Source organism: Diadema antillarum, unplaced genomic scaffold (assembly GCF_040938485.1).
Source record: "Diadema antillarum isolate AM-2024a unplaced genomic scaffold, OU_Dant_1.0 seq00000049_RagTag, whole genome shotgun sequence".
Classification (NCBI taxonomy): Eukaryota; Metazoa; Echinodermata; class Echinoidea; order Diadematoida; family Diadematidae; genus Diadema; species Diadema antillarum.
The window spans coordinates 1,036,583-1,059,225 of NW_027271158.1; the positions used below are offsets into that span (position 1 = coordinate 1,036,583).

At 40.4% G+C, this 22,643-nt stretch overlaps 1 protein-coding gene across 1 annotated transcript; it reads right to left on the bottom strand.

Annotated features, from left to right (window-relative positions):
- Position 1: 1 nt before the first annotated feature.
- On the bottom strand, positions 2 to 22,425 carry LOC139725534 (uncharacterized). Its single transcript, XM_071636620.1, has 18 exons — positions 22,323 to 22,425; positions 15,811 to 16,068; positions 14,906 to 15,467; positions 14,372 to 14,508; positions 13,577 to 13,728; positions 11,585 to 12,186; positions 11,252 to 11,353; positions 10,531 to 10,803; positions 9,912 to 9,998; positions 8,912 to 9,127; positions 7,078 to 7,228; positions 6,226 to 6,339; positions 4,547 to 4,810; positions 3,839 to 3,963; positions 3,062 to 3,223; positions 1,783 to 1,886; positions 1,194 to 1,307; positions 2 to 151 (listed from the first exon to the last, which is right to left on the bottom strand). The coding sequence occupies exons 2-18, from the start codon at positions 16,051 to 16,053 to the stop codon at positions 2 to 4; spliced, it is 3,558 nt and encodes a 1,185-aa protein (XP_071492721.1). The 5' UTR covers positions 16,054 to 16,068; positions 22,323 to 22,425.
- Between the last annotated feature and the right edge of the window lie 218 nt (positions 22,426 to 22,643).

The window sequence follows — 22,643 nt, forward strand, 5'->3', positions numbered from 1 at the left end:
GCTAGGGGCTGTGCTTCTTCTTGACATGCCTCTTGTTGGCGTGCTTCTTGACGATGCCCGCCACCTTGGTCTTGTGGTCCAGCATCTTCAGGATGGTACCTTTAGCCTCCTCCAAGTGCTCCATGACGTACTGACTCCGCTGCAAGGACCCCTGGGATAGAAGACACAAAAGGAAGAGGAGATATCAGTCCCTGACTCTGTAACAGTCTAAACCATTCCACAACATACAGGCAACAATACCATACTCTGGGCTTGACAGTAGTAGTGGTCCCATGGCCCAGGGCCACTGAAAATTTAAGTCAGGCCACAAAATTTCCAAAAATGGTTATCTTTTGATGGCTTGCCTGGACAACTAAGATTCAAAGTGGATTGTTATGTTTTCTTCTATTTCGGACCCATACATTTCTTTTTCAGGCGACTAAAATTTCATATCCAAAAATTTTGGGGGGCACGAACAGGCAACCACAGAAAAAAAAAAGGTGGTATCAAGTCTGGCCATAGTGACACATCAACACAATACGTAATCTGCCATATATTTTATGAGCATAACATTTTGCAAATCAGTATTTATCACTCATATCAAAAAAAAAAAAGTTACTAATTTCTGAACTTTGACATGATACATGCTGCATTTCCTCCACAAGAGGTAATGTTTTTTTGTGAATCTTTAATTTGATGAATATCGGTCAATTTCCTATTTCATTGAAAATGTAAACACTGTGCTGTAACAGATTTTTATTTTTTATTTTTTCAAATGACACCCCTTGTATCTATAAACTTGCAAACTCCCGATCTGAAAAAAAAAAAAAAAATCTTTGTTGAAATTATACAGCTGCAGTTTGTGATCCTAAAAATACAGAGGGCATCATCTCACAAGATCTATTACAGCACATCTTAAAATCTCTTTCGATATAAACATTAACAAATCATGTGGTCTCAACAGTAAAATACCCTACCCCTAACTTTTATCCTACAACCATAACAATTGTTGCAGTCAAGTGTCCATCTCACTTCTGTAGAAATTAAAACCGCAAAACCCACACAGTAAAGAAAATGAGACTATACAAAACTTGAGATGGAACAAAACATAGACTTAGCAAATAGTTTTATCGACAGGTCTGAAGCAACTGAGAGGGATTTGATTCCTAGACCCCAAGAGGCCCCTACACCGAGTCTCGGAGGGATCAACCTACCTGAACCAGCTCAGAGATCTTGTCTGTCTCGGCCTCTTTCAGCTTTGACGCCGTTCCCACAAGACCCTCCTTGATCATCTTCATCTGGTCATACACGTCCTTCTCTAAGGAATTCTACACGGAGACAGAGAAAACACCAACGTTGGAATTTTTATAACGAATCAACCCTGTTCACAAATCCAATGGCTATGAAATTCAAAACCAGATGACGCAAGTTTGCCGCTCTAAGCTTGTTGACAATACATGTAATATGACTGAGGAACATATGTATTTCATTCATAATTTGATTGTCACATTATAAAAAGTGATGGAAATGAATCCAGAACTCTGTAAAAAAACCAACAAACAACAAAAAATTTCAAGATGTCGCCTAGGCAAAAAAAAAAACAAACAAACAAACAAACAAACAAAACAAAACAAAACAGAACCACAGAAATGCAGTGAAATTAATTCAAAAATTCATACATTTGAATATGTTCTCATGTATATTACGTTTTCCAAATCATTATTGTATAAACAACAAGGAGACTTTCAAAATGTTCCACTACGTGATATATCGCTTTTACTAAGCTAGGACAAGGTAACTCACCAAGTCGTCAAACTGGTAGACTATGTGATGGATCTTCCATCCGTCAGCCTTCTTGAGGATACCTCGCTGGTTGGCGATCTCATGGATTCCAATTTTCTTCTCATCTGCACGGGTGGAAACAAAGGCAATAACGTCACACCATTGGTCAGTGCTCACATATGCATTAAACAGGGCTCGACATTAGCGGGGGCCTGTTGGCCCAGGGCCCACTAAAAATTGATATCAGGCCACCAAAATTTTCAAAAAGATTATTGTCCAGTGGCCCAGATGAGGCAACTAAGATTCAAAACGGACTGTTATGTTTCCTTTTATTTTCACCAAAATTTCAAACTCACAGATTTTAGTGGCCCAAATGGTCCACTACAGAAAAAAAAAAAAATTAGAGTCGAGCCCTACGTAGGAGTCCATGGAAATCTAGACCGTGTGTGGATTCATCTTGTTCTTTTCCATATATCTATCATATTGGCGAAATAGTGTGCTTTACTAGAAAAGTCAGCTAGGTTTGGCAATGCAAAATTAACATACTGCAGCTGGTTCAATTCATGGCATGCGTGTCCTATTCACATATTCACTTTAAAACTGTGAGAGATTTTTCTCATACACTAGGTAAGTACTCTAAAGGAACAAAGGTGTGAGGCATGAAATTTTTGCATATTGCCACTGGCATTCAGTGCATATAGTGTTGACAAGAACTTTCGTGTGCATTCTAATTTTGCGAATCTTGGCTCTTGTGAAATTTTCAAAATTAAAATGCACGCGAACATTTCTGGTTTTACAGTACCTACATGTATTATTTGGTGTCCACAGTACATGCAGACTTGCCTTCCTCTCATCAACTATGATGTGCTATTGAGGAAAGCATTCACAGTATTTGTCCTCTCATTTCAATTTCTACAAATCATTTCTAAATGAAGGACTTCTGTAAAGTGAAGAGCTGATATACCACAAGTGCCACTCGCTTGAGGCGACACATGTACAAATGTGATATCATGAACTCCAGCATTTTTGACATCTACACATAGGACCAGTGACGCTAGATACCCTACCATCCATCTTTATGCTAATCCCCTCTCTCCCCTCCCCTTGCAAATTACAAATTAAGTCTCTTCGGATCGCTGTATCAAATTCTATTGAAATTGTGCATCAATGTGTTGGCAATGGGACTGAAAGGGTTATACAAAATATCAAGACTCTGAATGTTCATTTCATATGCAGGAAAGTTAAAAGACTACCTTCAGGGAGAAAAAAAAAGGACTGTGCAACACTTGGCTGCCCATACCTTTAGGCTTGACGTCCGAGTATCTCTCAAAGTGGTTGTGGGCCGGCTTCCAGGACTGCCGATAGGTGTCCACCAGGCGAGGGCATGGTCGCTTGAAGAACTGGACCACCTTTAGTGCCTCAGCCTCAGCAGATGCCGCCGCTGCCGCTGCTGCTGCAGCAGCTGTCGGGAGAGGGTGAAGACAATAATTTCAGATTTTATCTATCTATGGGGGCACCATTTGGTTATAATCATGCTTTCCATTATCCAGGAGTTGCGATCAAGATTGATCCTAATATTTCAGGTCAACATAGCTTCTTACAGATTAGGAAACGCTCAAAACATTGTCTCCTTGAGTTAAGGTCACTGTATCACATCAATTCAAATATATACTGCATAGGACATAGTTTGAACACAGGTGGACCTTGTTGTAACAAACTGCTTGGGACTATAGAGATTTCCTTGTTATATCAGGGATAAAAACAGAACAATATAAACGGAATAGGACCAACAAAATCACTATATTGTATGAAGTATCTTGCTATATCCACCCATATTATAATAACATTCCACTGAATCAAAATCATCTCGAACCGAAAGTTCAAATTACAACAAAACATCACCACAATGAATGAGACATTTGAGTTTCTCTAAAATTCTTCACTGAAATCCATTCCCAAAATGTTGTGAGTACCAGTGTATTGCAAAGTTTTGCAATGGCCACCCCAATATCACTGGGAGGGTTTGATGAGGGAAAATGCTACTGGTGGGAGGGTTTGTTGAGAGCCATCAACTCACCCTTGGCAGCATTCTTCTTCTCCTTCTTCTCCTTCTTGTGAACTTTGAAAGGAACCTTCTGCTTGGTTTCCTTCTCGTCGTCCGTCGACTGGTCCTCCAGCATCATGGGATGCTCCGAGGCGATGCTGAGATGAGACGGGAGGAATTCAGAGAGCATGGGTGTAACAGCAACTTTTAGACACATTGATCAAGACGAGACACACACACACTTCAGGAAAGGTCAATATCAAGACTGCACACAATCTAGAGCAGTGCTTCTCAACCAGTGGGCTGTGACATCAACCAAAAATAAAGTTAATAAAAGATACATATTTCATCTAACTAGGCCTTTGTAGGAGCTCAAGTTGGCCTCATGTTAAAAAAGGTTCAGAAGGACAGATCTAAAGGACAAATGACTGGTGTAGTTTTCTTTCCTTTCGGTAGGGGCATATGGAATGTCAGGTTAGTTTTGGCTAGAGAAGTCATGCTATAGTAGAATAAACCAATTCCATGTCAATCCCGTAAGTTTTGACGGGCAGCAGAAGTCAAAGTAAAATTATCAATAATTCCACATTTTTTTGACAGAGAAAAAAGTAACATGTAAGACACTTTCACTGCAAACTTTGTTCCCCAATAGTATCTTATCATCTTCTACTGACAGTGCATGCAAATTTCATGTCCAAAAGCAGAAAAATTTCTCTTTTAAAGTTAAGTACAAGCAAGTCTTACATGTGCTGCTGTTTCCTTGGCTTCTTCCGAGGCGACGGCCCCACCTCCTCCGTGCTCCCGACAGAGGGCGCCAGACTGCCCACACTGTTTTCGTGCGCCAGGCCCAGGCCGGAGGTGGCTAGTGACGTGGAGAGGTCGAGGCCATTGGTGTCTGATTCCAGCTTGATGCGCATGGAGCCACTACCAGTGGAGAGGGGTGCGGTGTCCGTACTCGTCTCTGAGGCATTGCTGTTCTCTGAATTCTGACTGCTTGGCAGACAATCACTGGTGGAAGAACATTTATCCCTTTAAGTACACCTCGCAATTATTCCAGGTCATTAAATCAGGTACGGTGCACACTCCTGTTAATTCAAAATTCTCATTACAACAAAGTAAAAATTCATGTCCTAAAATTATCATGTATATATTCTAATGTACTTTACTGTTCAGCTACAACATTTCGAGATAATGAAAGAGAACTGCAGGTCCCGGGAACTTAGATACAAGGGGAGTCATCTGTAATTGCACACACTGTGCTTGTATTAAATGGAAAATAGGGACAATCACAATGCAATTATAAGCACTTTGTCAAACAACTGCAAAATCTTTTATCATGAAATCTATGCAGTCTGCAAAGCAAACAAACAAACTGAGCATAAAATGGCAGTCAGAGTAAGACACCTCAAATTATCATAATTTCTTACTACAAAGTCTTGATGCACTTCGTAAACTTATCAGGCAAAACTGTGGGAAACTACTCAAAGTTGTATGATTTTTCACTTTCAAATACTCACTTCTCAGGCCAACCTAAAGCATGAATAACTAGCTTTAAAGGGTCTGTACAGTAGTGGTTGAGGTGGGGATTCATGTTTTGAACATTCCTAAGTGAGATAATGAGAAATCTCTTATGAAATATGAAAGAGCATGTGATTTTAAGAAGGATTCAACGGTTATTTGATGAAAATTGGTTTTCAAATGGCTGAGATATCCCCAAAAGTGATAATAATAAAAGGCGACATGCCCCACCTTTATTAGGATCTCTTTGTTTCACCTTGTTTTTGGATATCTCAGCCATTTCAAAACCGATTTTCATCAAATAAACTTTTGATACCCCTTAGAATTGCATGCTCTTTGACATCTCATAGAGTGGTTTCTGAATATCTCGCAAAACGTTAAAAGCTAAATCCTCACCCCGACCAGAACTGTACACACCCTTTAAGCTCTAAGCAAACCACATCGTGTGATAAATCTGAAAGTACTTTTAATGCACCCTGGATGAGGTACTCCGATAAAGAAAAACTCATTCCTTCATCTTTCCTAATCTTTCTTGGTCACATCAACTTTTTTCTCTCTGGCAGATAAGTATTTCTTTCAACACCTAGGAAGACATTTCATCTTAAATCTGACCTAGATCAACCCCCCCTGACCACCATCTAGTTAATGATTTGATTGTTCATCATTCATTCATTTACAACCACACATCACTCAATTATGTAACAGATGATATTGAAGTGACCAATCAGAATTCAGTACCACAGGAATCACTTGATGCTAAGTTTATTCTGGAGTTCTTTTTCTTTTTCCTGGCTAACACAGACTACTTAGAAACAGCTAAAAAAGACAGCACAACTACTGAGTACTCTACAATGTTAAACTTTGTTTGTCCTTTGCACTGGTAGGCAGCAGTTTAGACCCCCTACCTTGGCTTGGGTGAGTTTGTTGTGACTGGTATCCTTGTGATTTCAACTTTGATCCCGGGGCTGCCCGGTCGAGAGGTCACTGCGCTGGCCATGACCGGCTTTCTCACCCCAGCTCTATCAGAGAGGAAAACGTCAGAGCATTTTAGACAAAGAGGAGAGGAAATGAGAGAAAATACTCAATTATTTCTATCGGTAGAAAAAGAACTTCTCTCCAATCTTTCTGCAGGCTTTATTTAGATTCAATATATTCTCAGGAAATTTTCTGAGATATACAGAATTTTAACATTGCATACAACTATGCCTTGACAAAATATCTCATTTAAAATAAAAATCTCTGTGTGTCTGTGATTATCATTCAATAAATCAGTTTGGTCTGGCAGAAAATCAAGTCATGATAAATAATCATGTGATTTCATTTTTTTTTTCTTTTTTTCCTTTTCTCTCTCTCTCTCTCTTGTTTTTTTGTGTATGGAACTGGCCTCGCTTTTTTTCTTTTTTTATATTCCAGAGCAAACAAACAACACAGGAACAACACTTCAAACAGAAAAGCTTCTGTCCAACAGAACCAACACTTGCTGTCGAGCAGAAGCTTGGTGGTCTAGTGGAGATGACGTCTATCCGGAGATCAGGAGGTTGTAGGTTCAAATCCTGCTTGAGTATGTACGCCCATGATTTTTTTATCATGGCTACTCACTAAAACACTTATCAATTCAGTGCTTATTTACTTTGAAAATCTTCTAATTTTTTTTTCTCTTATCTCTATGAATTTTCACATCCTCATTGGACCTTGACATCTGTACTGTACCAGAAAGAAGGAAAACAATGAAAATGGATGACTTCAGTTCAACTCACACTTCATTGTTACGTTTTCTGAGGATACTCGGCCTTGGGGAAGCACTGGCGTTGGTTACCGAGGGGGGCGTGGCCTGGCCCGTTGCCAGGCCCATGGCAGTGGGTGGGACTTGGGCCATTGAGAAGGCAGGGATGCTACCATCAGCAGAGCCTAGGGTAGGAGAAAAGAACAATTACATTGAGAAGACAGCAGACGCAAGATACATTCTTTGCTGCATTTCCATTCATCTGATTTCAACAAGAAGTTTTTGCACCTCAAACCGAAGAAGAGGAGAAATATCCTGTAACTTCTAGATAATGGCGGAGAAACATAGCAACTTGTAACATCTATAAACTAGCTTCTCTTATGCAATACACATTTGGGAGACAGCAAAGTAAATCAGCAATTTACTGTATACCTTATGAAATGAGAGCATGGTTGAGAAATTTGGGTTGATGTGTGAGTTAATGTACAAAAACATACTCATACAGATTTAAAAACATTCTCATACAGGAATTTTGTCTTTGGATGTGGCATAGTGACAAGATTACAACACACTTTCAAAAAGTCACACCACAACTTATATTACTCACATGCACTAAATCAAAGCCTAACAAACCACAGAAATCAAAGGGAACACAGCACAAGGATGAACTGTTGCTATACTACAAGATCCAAAACTGGTTAAAATACAAACATATACAAGAAATCAACAGAAAATGCAAATACTTAACATAAAGTTATAAATGAAAGTTTTAAATAAAAGTGTAAATAACACATCACAGTGTGTATTACTGCATCATATGTTCATGTCAACCTGATATTCTTATTCATCATTTTGGTCCACACAAGTTGTTGAAAATTTGAGATGTATATGTCTTTAAATACAAAGATAAAGCCAGCTGTTGTCACTTGAAAAAAAAAAGAAAGAAAAGAAACTATTTGATTATTAAACAAGTATGCTCACTATGACAAGGGACTACAGAACACATCATTAGGCAAACATGCAGTGTGCGTGTCCAGTAACATACATATCACAGCCAAAGAGACATGCAATACAATACTGTGTCTTTTGCTGTGTGGGAAACGTATACACTGACATTGGGGAACTCACCTAGCAAAGCAAAAAAAAAGTAAGTTTCAGAGCTTTTTTATCTTTTTATTTTTCAATCAGACCATGCTAGAATTTGATTCAGATGAGTTCATTTCTACACCTGGGTATATGAAAACTGAAGAATACATGTTAGTTAAATAAAAAATTCAACACTACTACCACTTCCCTCTATCAAAAAAAAAAAGAAAAAAAAAAAGAAGAGAAGACATATTTGACACAGATCTGAAACAAGATACACGGTCACATCTAAGCAAGTGAAATAACTTGTTCCCACCAAGCTACTGTACATACCATGCATTTCACACGCATTTTGATTTGGTGGATCAGGACTTGTACAACAATGTTGCCGGTGGTTGAAGTCATGTCAACAACTATGGGACGGACTGAGAATAAGTATGCTCCCTTTGCAAAGAGCAAATTTAGCAATACCTCAGCTCGGAGAGAACATAATATTTTATCCGTGTTGGAAGAAGATGTGTTCTGGCTAAATGCTAATTTTGCAAATATTGGTCATCTCTTGAAATCTGTGAAAACAAAACCACTGCAAAATAAATGGCATGTACAGTATGTTGGGAATGTCAGGCAAAGGAGGAGAGGTGTAATGCATTTACAGAACACAATTTAGAAATTAAAAAGAGGGAGTTCAAAAAAAAAAGAAAGGTCAAACACCAAACAAGCTAAATCTAGCAAACCAAAAAGGACTCCAAACACATGCCACCCACTCCTGGCTTTGGACCGACCTTCACCCAAGCTAGTGCTGGGCACCCCTCCTGCGGCATTACCCTGCAATCCGATGGGCCGTCGGGGATCCGTGCCCACCATCATGGTTAGCTGGCCCGGTCGCCCGGGGGCACCACCGATATTGGTTGCATGGGCGGCGGCGGCCACGGCGGCTGCCATAGAGCTGTTCTGGCCGAGGGAGGGTCCAGCATGTATAGGCATTCTGTGCTGGCCATCTAGAGAATGAAGCAAAGGAATACCTCTATGAGATATTTTCCCTATACTCTAAAGTCAATGTAGTCAGCCATATGACAACACTTCTTTATCCTCATTATAAGTAGAGATGGATGTTGGGCCTTGATAAAGGATTACCAAAAAAAATAATAATAAATTTCAAATTTACCAATTTCATATCACCAATTTATTCTTCACTGATATAAATCTGAATACATTGACACCTCAGGGTTTAACCCCTTTTACAGTGAAAGAAACACATGTTAAATGACAAATAGTCATTTCATCTGCTTCTGACAATTCTATCTCTCAACTGGAATTTATTTCAGGCACCCACGTTCCTAACTTTGGTAAAACTGAGGCATACTTTGCAATTGCTATGCAGAATGTCAGAATGCTCCTTTTTAGAGATCTGAACATCAAGTCAGAATGTCCTGTTCAAGTACTTAATATCCAGTGATATCATATCTGCCAATCTCGAAACAGAGCACACTAAAACCAAAGGGAAGTAGAATTTGCAAATACATCTCACACACCTTAATATCAATAGATTTTAAGAAAACAAGAGGGAAATAGTTTGCAGGTGTGCAGAATGCAGAGGATTTCCTTGCATTCTTAGAGTTGTCGATCACATACAAAATCCTGATTGATCCTTATCATCATAGAATAGAATGACCCCCAAACAACAGACACACTAACACAAACATTTAAGTAGAAAAACAGGCATGATCCTATATGCAAGCTCTGAATATGAGTAACAAAGTTGAGATGCTCTCATCTACTCACCCAGCGCTGGTCTGATGGTGGTGGTTGGGATGGGGTTGAAACCATGGCGACCCTGGAATTGCTGCATGCCAACATGAGGGTGGTACGCTGAGAATGGGCAGACAACAGGAAGATGTGGAGGTGATCAGTAAATTAGCAACACGGGCACAGAAAACTAGCCTCCCCAAAGACTACCCATAGCACAAAACAATAGTTGGGCAACAAATTTCACTGCAAGACGTTTTTGCCAATGCATTTAACAGAATCCAGACAGTGAAGGAAAAAGGAAAACAGCTAACCAAAATGTAGGTGAATGCATAGCTAACAGCATAATTAAATATCTTTCAAAGACAGATCACTTATTTTACAGTTTCACATTTTGGAATTTCCTGTCAAAATTATAAGTTGGAGCAACAAACTGATATCACAGATATCTCTATATCTATTTCAAGGCCATCTCTAGACCTATGTCAGTATGTTACTTATCTCTGTTGCAGCCCTAAATGTATGAAATTTTGTAATATTGTTCAGTTTTTTATTGCAATTTGTGACTAAATACAAAACATGTGATGGGACAAAAAGAAGTACACTCTCCTCTACTTTACTATTAAAGATAGAAGGTAAACTTGATGTTTCTCACCTATCTGATCATGATGGTAGAAGTAGGAGAGCGCCACCCCGGGAGGCGGTCTCTCCATCTTCACCTCGCTGCTCGCAGTTGCCGTGGCGAGCTGGGCCTGAGCAAAGGTGGAGGCCAGGGTGCTGGGGAGGCTGGATGCGGCGGTGGAGCTGGATACGCCTGGTGAGCTGCGGTGCATCTGGATGTAGGCGGCCGTGTGCTCCGGGCCGAGGCCGGCCGGTCCCGGGATGCGTGGGGCCGTCGTTATCTGCTGCTGTCTGGGATATACCTTGGCTGTGGAAAGATATCAGAGGAGGACGAAATCAAGTTCACCATATCTGGTGGACAGAATTTATCAATGACTGCATAACATGGCCCCATAAATTGACAGGGGTAATTGGTCCAGTATGCACCAGAAATGCGCAGAAGAACACAGCTACATTTGAACTCTTGGAACCCCGATATTCTACAAACGAAGAAAGCTTCACAAAATTTCAGGCATGTCTATCTTTTTTAGCCATGAAAACTGATGATGTAAGTTTGCAGATGCTATGTGAGAAAATGACATCTGACAATATATCCCGCAGAATTTCAATTTTCAAACAGAAAACAAATATATATTGAAGTAGGTGCTTCTGCTGTACCCAGTTTGGGGAATGATGGCACCTCTGTTTATTGACCAATAGTATTTTCTTGCATAGCGCAGTACTTTTTAAACATCCGCAGACGGTACCCGACTTACCAACAGGGATGGTTCCCGCTGAGGAAGCAATTGGCTGCGAAGGAGCGGCGGTCGCTGTTGAAGTAGGTGGAATGGTAGCTCTCACGATTGGATGGGCCGAACCTGTTAGAGAACACATAATGTTTTTGTTGTTTTTAATTCAAAATATAGATAACATCATGCACACACCATCACGTTATCTTTCACAAGTTTGATACATAAAATGTTGTTAATGGGTTGAATTTTACACCAACTTTACTTCCTTCCAAGAGTAGGTGATATGTCCTTTTTTTTTTACCTATAAAAGTAGGCATAGTCTACTTGATATCACACTTCAAAATGAAAAGAACTCACTTTGAGGCACTCCAGGTGTTGGGGAAGCTGTCTGTAGGACCCCACCCATACTCGTCATCACCTGCGGCATCATGTGACCTGGTAGACCCCCGGCGGCGTGGGCGGCACCCGCAGGCGGTATCCCGGGCCACTCTTTGCCAACGATAAATGCCTGCCGCGGCTGCCATGAGGGCCGCTGCTGCTGATGCGGTTGTTGCTGCTGGGGAGTCAGCTCCGTTCTCACTGGCTTCCCATCTACCCTCATCTCCATACGCCCCTCGGACCGGATCTCCACCTTGGCCTCCGTCAGCCGAGCCCCGCCCTCTTCCAGTCGGTCACCTTTGACCTCCATCCCCTGGCCCACTTTGCCCACCGTTGCCACGGCGAGCTTGACGCCTGCCACCCGCTCCTCTCCAGCCTTGGAGTCTCGCTTGCTGCCATCGCCGGACCGCTCCAGGAAGGATTCCGTCCTGGAAGACGGCCGACTGTCCGTCTTGCCGTCACCCTTGGCAACCGCATCTGTCTTGGTGTCCTTCTTGATGACCATCTTGAGTTCCACCTTGGCTTGGGCGGAGCCGTCTGGCTTGGTGCCCTGGCTTGACGGAATCATCTGAGGAATCAACCTGCAGAGGGCAGGAGGTATCACGCATTACCTTCCACTGAATTTTTATCATGTATCATGATTTTGTCTTACGTGGCTGCTAAGGAAGTGATGGATATGCTTGTAAACAAGCAGACCATGGGAGGGATGACAGTAAGTTCCCACTGAAGGACATTGCAAGAAGGATAAGTGCCTTGCCTAGGGGGCACAACGACTGCAGCCTGGGAGACTTGAACCACGGACTTCAAGATTGATAGTCCATGGTCTTATCCACAAGAGCTGATTGAGACACATAGCACTATGTATTTCTTGTCTTACGCTGATAGAGAAACAAAATTGGGAAATTGTCAGAGAAGATATTAAAGGACAAGTTCACCTTCATAAACATAAGGATTGAGAGAATGTAACAATATTAGTATAACACATCATTGCAAGTTTGAGGAAAATCAGACAATCCGTTCAAAAGTTATGAATTTTTGAAGTTTTTGTGCAGTACCCGCTGGATGAGAAGACTACTGCAGTGTATGAATAACTTAGATGTCACATGCGTACAACAATACAAGGAAAATATAAAGAGAATTTCACAAAATTCCATCTTTTGAAAAAAGTACTCATTCCCCTGACTCGTTACCGATAAATGTTATGGGTAATATTATTCCCCCTGCCCTTAGAAAGAGGCAAGTCAATTGCTCTTTTATTATGCGAAAAAAGTGAAAATATGTTGAATTTTCTTTTATATTTTCTTTATACTGTTGTACGCATATGACTCACAAGCTGTAGTAGTCTCCTCATCCAGCGGTTCCAACACAAAAATTTTAAAAATTCATAACTTTTGCATCGATTGTCCAATTTTCCTCAAACTTTCACTGATGTGTTCTACTAATATTGTTGCATTTTCTCAATCCTTATGTTTATGAAGGTGAACTTGTCCTTTAAAGCGTCGAGTTGCAGTAGATTTCGATACTTCATACATTCCAAAGTGCTTTATGCACTGCAGCGAGGGAGGAATCTTGATAAATGTGCCACTACCTGTTCATCCAATGAATGGTCTCAAAACAAAATAACAAGACAAGAGAGGAATGTTCTCTTACAAGCATACTATATATGCCATATATTTAGCGAGTCTTAATTTTTCGCGAATCGGGACTTGCCGACAATTTCGCAGGTGGTTAAATTCACAATCGTGGAGCACAGTAATGAACAGAAAAATGTATGTGTGCACATTGCATTCATGTCGGGTTTAGAGTTAATATTTTAGAGTGCTGTTAAATTCATGATTGGGACATGATTCGCAAAATTAACGAAAATAAAAACCTCACGAGCTATATGGCATATACAGTAATCAATATCTTCTCAGCTCTGGCAAATTGCATCTTGGCACACAGGCTCAAGAAAACTGTTTGATCATTTACCTGAGAGTCTCTGGCACTGCCTGAGGCTGGGGCTGGGATGTGGGGAGAATGGCAGCAGGCGAAGGCGCCCTCGCTACAGCCCCAGAGGCTAATACTCCCGGTGAACTGGCACGCTGTGTCAAAAGATGAACTTGCCCTGGTGCATGATGGCGCTATTTTACAAGAGAAACAAATATCATACTAAATGACACTCAAAAAAAAAAAAGTGTCATCATGCTCATTAATCACAGAAATGGAAAAGGTTGAAGAAAGTTCTATCATATACTCATCCAAATCCTTATACCCCCATCTCACTAGACAGCAATTCCGCTATGATCCTCAAAAATCAACAAAGCATGACATAACATGGCTTGATTGCTTCAAATCTTCCCCACCATATCTTCATCGATTCAGAAGCATGAAGAGTCACCTCAAAGTTTTGAACATTTCCAAAACTTCCACAGTGAGGGCACGGCCGTTTTACAGTGCATTAAAAGCGGCATATTCATAGCTCTTGCATGGTAGCAATGCGCAAAGCATCACTTGAACGTATTAAAAGTGGCTCCAATCACCCTTGAAAATTTCCACTTTTTACAGTATTACGCAAAACAAGAATGAACATCTTTTTTTTTCTTCATGTACACAAAGAAAGACAAAATTTCTTTGAAAAGAATGAAAAATGGAGGAGCGTATGAAGAAAACAATGTGTCTCTCCCCTCCCCCCCCCCCCCCCCCCATCAAAAAAAAAAAAGGGGTGAATGGAAGAGTTGCTAATATGCCACAGGGATGAATAGAGCAAGAGACAGAAAGGCTTACTGGATAGCCATAGACAGGCTGCTGAGGGAAAGAGGTGGTCGTAGCCACAGCACCCTGTGGTACCCCTGCCCTGGTCAGAAGGGCGGTGGTGATGCCTGGTTTGGTGCTGGTCAAACCCACTGTAGCTGTGGCTGCACCTTCACACAAAGAAATAAAAAATATCGCATATAGAAAAATAAGTTAGGAACTAGATGGAGACAAGAATAAAAACAGACTATATTAACTCAAGATATTTTACTATTCATTTTACCCATTTACCTCACACACTCTTGAAGACTACATCCACTATCAAATCTACTCAACTGTTGATATTCACAAAATGTAATGACTGATTTTTTTTGAACACCTTACAATGTCAATCCTTTTTAAAAGCTTACACCAACAACTAAAAAAATAGAAGATCTTGGGCATGACAATTTGTTGTCTGGCTACAGCACATCTTACATTCTTACATAGGCAATCTTATATGTGTTTAAGAAATATTATTTGGCACACATTCAGTCTTTTCATGGAATGAAACAACAGAGCACTAACCCCTCAGTTGCTGCGCTGAAAACTGATGGGAGCCAGGTGCAAACTGCAGCCCACTAAGGTACGGCATCGATCCAGGGACGATGCTGTGGGTCACCGTACCCGGCGGCAGATGCGGTGTCGGCATCGTGACTGCCTTGGTGTGCACCGCTTCCCCCGAGAGGGAATTGGGAGGCAGCTTCTGCACCGAGGGTATACATGTATAGTGGGTAGGTACCCCCGCCTGCACCCCACCAGGCACGCCGGAGGTGCCTGTCACCGGTGCAGGTGCCCTGGTCGGTGCCACTGAGGAGACTGTGGTGGTGGATATCTGACTGCTGGTGGTTGATGGCAGTGTCTGCGTGATGACTGGGGTCTGGATGCGACTGACTACCGGCGCGGTGCTCTGCGGGTGAGACGACGGCAGCACCGGCGGTGCTTTGGTAACAAGGGCTGCTGCTGGAACCACCGTGCTGGTGGCTGGGATGGTGGCTGAAGGTGGGGTGGCTGCTTTGCTTGGTGCAGAGCTGGCCAGGGCTGGCACCGTTTGGTGCTTGAAACTTGGAATGCTGGATTTGATTACAGTCTTTGAAAGACAACAACAGAAACATCATTTATATAAAGTCAATGAAAGCAAAGCAATAGTAAACACATCTACTATATATGTTGTAAGTTAAAGAACACATCTTGATGCATTGCAGTATCTTAATTTTCATTAGGTCAAAGACACACTGTCAATAATTTGATCTGAAGAGATATAATATCACACTACTGTAAAAGTGGGAATTTTCAAAATCATTAACTTTTGAAGAAATAGTCCTCAAACGTCACTGATGTGTTCTACTAATATTGCTGCACTCAATCCACACATTTGGGTGAACTTGTGCTTTAATAATTCCATTTGCCAGAAATGTGAAATCAACACTTACTGGGATGACAGACTCAATGGTGGTCATAGGTGGCTGGGGAGACTCAGTCTGTCTGGTAAAGAAGGGCAGTGTGGCAAGGGGCGGGTGCACAGGCTGCACTATCACTTTGGCCGTCTCCTGCTTCTTCTCTGGCCCCGCCTTCGGGGCTGTCCCTTGCTGCTGGGGCGGGGCCTGGCCAGAGTTTGTTGCCCCGCCCCCACTTCCTCCTCCCCCTCCCTGGGAGGGCAACGCCTGGCTGTTCATGTTGCCAATTTTGACCTGTACATACATGACAGAATAGAAGATAAAGGTCACATTAATGAAGTTGACAGTGAGTCAATTGTAGTTATTTTCAAAGGAACCACTGTCCCACTCTTCTGGTACAAACTGCAGATCAAAAGTGACAGTAACAAGAGATATCCAACATCTTATGCTTCAGTCATCGCATTAGAGTCATATCTAAAATATTGAGAAACCAAAGTTGTACAGTTTCTCCCTTGTGTGTAGGTTTGTAATCACTTTATCAGAGTTAGAAAATATCTGTAATCTATTTATCATATAATTCACAATACTATGATATGGATATCTTACTATAAGCACAAGTCACCAGGGGAGGATGTTATATCAGTATTTTGCACTGGTCAATGTCACAAATCTAACATTTTGTAGACATGAAAATTACACTGCAAGGGATCACAGATCTGTATACCGTTATGCACATGCTCTAAGTACGTACATAGAGGAATGCTATTCCAAGGTGCTACATAAGCACTTGCCCGATTGCCCGGGGCAAGTGAAAAATCAAAGTTGGGCAAGTGTTTTGGACCAACTGGAGAAAATGCTTGCCCGAATTGGGCAAGCAAAAAGTATTGAAGCCATTTTTTTCAATCCCCCCTCCAAAAAAAAGCACCATGAAAGGTAGCCATACAGAAGCCAAGAGAAATTGTTTAGTGATTCAACGCACAAAATTCCATTTCCAAAATGCTATGTAACGATCAATCCAAGTCTGTTGCTCCTTTTTGTTTATGCATGCAAATCAATGTGTGCTCTTTATTAAAATGCATGTTTTATTAAGCTCTTGACGTCCGAGTGGTTTTCTATACCAGTTTCTCATATTTTTGGACTTTCTTTTCGGGCAAGTAAAATTCATGTTCGGGCAAGTGTTCTACAACAATTTGAAAATCGGCTTGCCCCACCGGGCAAGTGGTACAAAAAAGTTATGTAGCACCCTGTATTCCTGCAAATAAAATATGAAAAGTATGGTTATAAACTTAAACACAAAATTGCTTGATGCATATCATGTTATTACCACATACAATGTACAATTTTGTACTCAAGATGGCTTCTCAAATGATCAGTTCATGACCAGTCATAATTTCTTATTATCCTTTTGATCTGTAAGTCTTCACCTATTGATATTTCAGTTAGTTCTTTTGACAGGGCAGAAAAGGAAAAACAAAATAACAAGAATTTAAAAAAAAAAATTTGGTGGTTTATTTTGATATTGCATTAAAAAGTATGAATTAACAACATGCACCAAAATATCAATAACCTGTACAGGATTGAATGCTTTTTATAACACAAACTCTAATCACTCCCAATACAGTATTCATTGTCTTTCCAAACGCAAAATAAGACTACTGTTTGGTAAAATCAAACTCATGGAAAAAAATTCCTACACAGTATAATTTTTCCATACTATGTACATTTACATGGTCAGCTTACAGAAAGCAAGTCATGATACAAATATCCCCGGCATAAACGACTTTGTACCACTCGCCCATGCATACATGTACTCTGGATGTATCCTGCACAGAGGACAGAATATGGTTCACAGCACAATGTACATTGTACAAGTTCCTTCCATTGTGCTATTTCAAGAAATTTACAAACCCATTAAACTTCTCCCTGTATTGCAACTTGCTCAAGAAATGAACAGGCAAGCATGTACGTATGTACAAGCTTGTAGCACAGTGTTTGTGGTATGACCCTAGCAGGAGCTCACACAATAGGTACTTCCCCTGCTATGATTCATAACTGGCTGGTATTCTGAATAGTCTACTTCACACTGACTTTTGCACGACGATTTTGCCATTTCATGAAAAATTAATCTGCATCTCCTTGGTGTATCAGAATCCATTAAATAGGACCTAAATGTGCTAAGACTCTACACAGAGTAGGTGCTGTGACCGTAGCCCGCCTTTCACACATACTGCTTTTGAATGAATGCTCCACTTTCACGCATCCACATCTCCGACAAAGTGGGGCTGTCTGCTTAGACTACAAACAGCTCAGGGCCAACCAATGACAGTCAGAGCTGGCAGGTTGCCAACATACATTGTACATCGGGCAGCACCCCGGAGGTTTGCAGAAGCCACCCACACAAAAAGGTAAATCCCTCATAACAGCAGTCAAGGATACTGATACTACACGTACAGTGTACCTACGTACGTGTACGTACAAATTTTGTACATCATGTGGCATGGTTTTGTGAAGTGTGTGTGCTGTGTCCATGTGTGCCTACACCCTTCAGTCTATGGAAAATACTTTACCAGGAATGCATTCACATTTCTTTTTCTCACAGGTTTAGCATAGGTAGGTCAGCAGTAGTATATAATACAATGTATCATAAATACTCACAGGGGATTTGAAAGCTTCGCCATGTAGTATGAATGTGGGATCACATTTACCCACTGTATACAGTGATACGTCTGCCATACTAACTGTACAATCGCAATAAGAAAACTTATCATGCATATCTGTACTTAAACAGATTCCAAACACTAGACCATGCAGTTCATCAAACAATAATTCCAAAGAGTTTGAACAATGGTGTAGGTCATCCACAACATGTGTTTCTTGTGAAGGCCTGGACAGAGATTCTCAAGTCATTTGAGAATGACACACACATCCTGTTTACTGACTTTTTTTCTAAATGTAACGGTATTTGTGTACCAAGGGTATGTGAAAGAGAGAGAGGAAAAAAGGAATTGAATGCTACAGCAATATTTCCCATTGTGGATGAGTAATATCAAAGGTGAAAACTTTGATAATTCTTTGGAATACACAGTTATAAAGAAATATGTATTGAAAACATGTGCACATACAGTCTGTATGAAACTAGTGACATTTAGTGCAATTTGATAGTGACAAGCACTAAGGCCATTTAAGAACAGAAAGGAGTTTCTCATCCTCATGCACATTCGATTTGGCCACTGCATCATTCTTGGTATTACCTAAATGTACAAACTGTAGGTATTTACTATTTTTTAAATGCCACTGTAAATGTCATTTTTTTTTTCGTATCTTGTTCCCATCCGCACCCTTTTTGAGTAATCACATCAATCTTTCTTTTTATATTTAACATACTTTATGATTAGGGGTAATGATTAATGGGGCAACAGAAAAACCCATCAAAAATTTACCTACCGATTGTGATGTCATGCATGCACCGAGTTAGAATACATCCTCTACAAATGTATATTAACACCATACTATAGTATGTACACTGTATGCATGATCATACCACTAGGCAAGAATTATCAACTAACCAGCTGTACTGTGGGTCTGGGCATGCAGTGTGCTGTCGAGAGAGCATTAGCACGTACTACATCACGAATAGATATGTTGTCTTACCACCCTCGTATGCGCACCATTGTACGCGTGGAGCCCAGCTTGGGTTCAAAGGTTACAGTATGTACAGTTTGTACTTGTGCCCACTGTCGCACTAGCTTACCCACGTATATATGCACTGTCTCTATCAGAAGAATAAGATACCAAACAGTAACTTAGTAAGGACCTCCCACATCAACCTTCCTCTGACAACCCAGACAAGAAAGTTCTTTCTACTTTTTACTGGGCCGTAACAATTTTGGTGAGAATGACGCTGACAGAAAGACAATTTAAAGACAACCACTGAGAATGACCTCCATATTCTAACTCCCACACATGTACATGTATACTGAGTGCACTGAAACTCTCAGTGATGTTTTTGTTTTTCACCAATGATTCATACACTACCTGCATCTCTTATTGATAAGGACTGTGTGCGTAAGAAAGTGCAAAGCTGAATGCACAGATATACACATTTGTAGCAATGAATTCCATGATAACATAAAGCAAAGTTCAAAAGAGCATAACAAGGTGTGCAACTCATCTTATCATGTTCAATACTATTACAGAGCAAATTCAAAAGAAACAATACTATACCGCATACAGTGGATAGTGTACATACAATGTACCAAGTAGTGACAAGCTACAGTACATTGTACAATGTATCAACAAAGCCCATATGGGTTATACTACTGGAGGTACTGAATCTTGATATGGTGGCACAAAAATTTCTTCACTTTCTCTCACAATGAGGAGTCCTGTTCCATTTCAAATTACAGCATACATTGTACGTATCAGTATGCCTAACTCAATACGCATCACTAGCAACAATGTGATAGAATTATATTTCTGTCTTGAATCAATACTCAAGGATGATTTTGAGTTTTGTTTTGTTTTGTTTTTTTGATTGGAACTCAAAATTTTCATATTATTTTGATACACAGAATATCATGCCTGCAATACTACAACATCTTAATTTCTTTAACCACAATGTCAAAATGTACCCTGACTGCAATATGTGGAAAAATGTAATTTCTACTTGAATAGGCTGTTATGGTCCTAGTATTACGGTTCTGAGGCCATTACATACAATGTATACTTGTGTGACCAAGTCTGAATGACATGATTATCAAACTACACTTGTACCACAACTCATTTTTCATGCCATCCTAACCCAATGAGAGACAATAACATATACCAGGAATTACACATTGAAAGTAAAATTCTAATATCTATACAATGTACCATGAAATTTATTAAAAGAAAATCTAACTAAAGAGGATTATAAACAACAACAGACTAATATGTCCATTACATAATTTACTCATTACTTTGTCTGGAATTTATTTTTGTATTGTTGATACTATCAAGTATTTTTTTTTCAATATGCAACTGTTAATCACAAGTTTCAACACACTTGGATTTTCATTTATAGGCCTACATGTGTATGTTGCATTTAATTTCTTTTTTCTTTGCAATGGTGATTTTATGAAGACATACTGTACATGTATACACCATATTAATTATATATCTATTTTTTTGTTTCCACATGATTGAAAGCAAATTTGTGTCATTCACCCAACCAACTCTTTAGACATCTGCTGATGCAGCATAGTACATATACCAAGCAAAGACTTATTAGGGACTCTGGAAGGTAATGTACATACTCTTCATTTTCAACTTAAAGAGCTGGCACATTTCATGCTATCCTATCATTTTGAGCAGCACAATTGCACAATCAATAGACCCCCCAATTGGCCGATGGCCAAGTCGATCTCAAGTCAGCACTCCACATAAATGACTTAGCACTGAATCAGTCACATCCTGTCTGTGCAAATCCACAATTTTTGTGCATGAATGAAATTTTTGTAAATTCCATGAGGAGCCAAGATTTGTGAAATTAAAATGCACACAACAGTTCTTGTATTGACATTCTACAACTGTACATATTTTTAAATGTGTTGATTCTTTGAACGCCAGTGCAAGTGGCAATTTGCCACAAAGGCTGTTGCCCCTGTTGCCTGCGTTGGCTCCAATTGAATTAACGAAAATTTCATGCCATGAAGATGAATATTACAGTATACAAGAGCAGGGGCCACACAACAAATGCCCAAGGCCAGGGTAGGGAGGGGGAATCACACACACAAATATTAATTGTCTACCTAGTCACTTGAACCCTCGGGCTCAACTCAGTCCTCAATAGGTCATTTTTGGTAATCTCAACTGTTTGTAACTAATGACAAATGTAAGGTTAAAAAGGCCAAGGGCAAGGCAAGGGGCAATGTCAATACAGTACTAGTAGTCCTGCACAAGATCAAGAGAAACCCAGAATTATATTAATTTTACAAGATACTGTAGGCCTAATTGCATGTGGTTAGAATTTTTCCTATTGGGGATTTCGTGCAGAGAGCGAAGCTGAAGTGAATTGAGGGAGGCGGAGGGAGCTGACGTGAGCTGAGCTGATGAGCTAAGCTAGATACTAGTAGAAAAGACTTGCTCACACAGCTCATTTCCCTCACACCCGGTCCCAACTCACCAAAAACCGTAGTAACAAAAACATTTTATGTCAACTCAGTACCTTCAAAATCAAAGTAACATTTGCAAAGGTGGAATGATAGCACTAGTGAATCACCACACAACGAAAAGACATGTTTTGTCATTAGTCATCCGCCAAGCAGGGGTAAAATCTGCGAAACGATCAAACTGCATTTCGCAGATAACGTTGCGTTGTTGGCACAAAACAAGCAGTCCTTGCGTGTAGTGGCGTATGGAGATTCGGTAATTCTGTCAGCTACTCGCAGTCTGACATATTTCTGAAAGCAGGTGCATGTTAACACCCTAATCTAGTCTATTCCAATGGTTCTCATAAATCAGCTATCAGTGACATGATTGAGTGAAGTATGAAGATTGTGAATACTTACAAAATTTTTGTTTTCCTTCCGCTGATCAGCGAAAAATCCACAAAATCGTTCGTACGACACTCAGATTTTGGTGACTTCGTTTCCCGTACTTCCGATGTTTGAACCGTGTACCACGCCAGGAATGATGTTTGTCATCCCCCGTTTGATTGGCTAAGGCTATCACAAAACACTGCTGGGTCAAGCATTCTAAAACAACCGATTGGATTGGTTGGATGGTGACCCTAACATGGCTTCGTTGATTCATTGATGGGGGAATTTCCACCAAAGAGCGTAGAGCACTGCGTGCGGCCTCTACACTCTTTGGTTTCCACTCCCGCACCA

Bases quoted from the DNA above. Each gene is read 5' to 3' on its own strand.
- LOC139725534 (XM_071636620.1), bottom strand. From the start codon at position 16,053: ATGAACAGCCAGGCGTTGCCCTCCCAGGGAGGGGGAGGAGGAAGTGGG. The intron at 12,187-13,576 runs GTAAATGATCAA...TGCCCTCTGCAG, and splicing joins GCAGTGCCAGAGACTCTCAG to GTTGATTCCTCAGATGATTC. The intron at 1,308-1,782 runs GTGAGTTACCTT...GTCTCCGTGTAG, and splicing joins TCTACCAGTTTGACGACTTG to AATTCCTTAGAGAAGGACGT.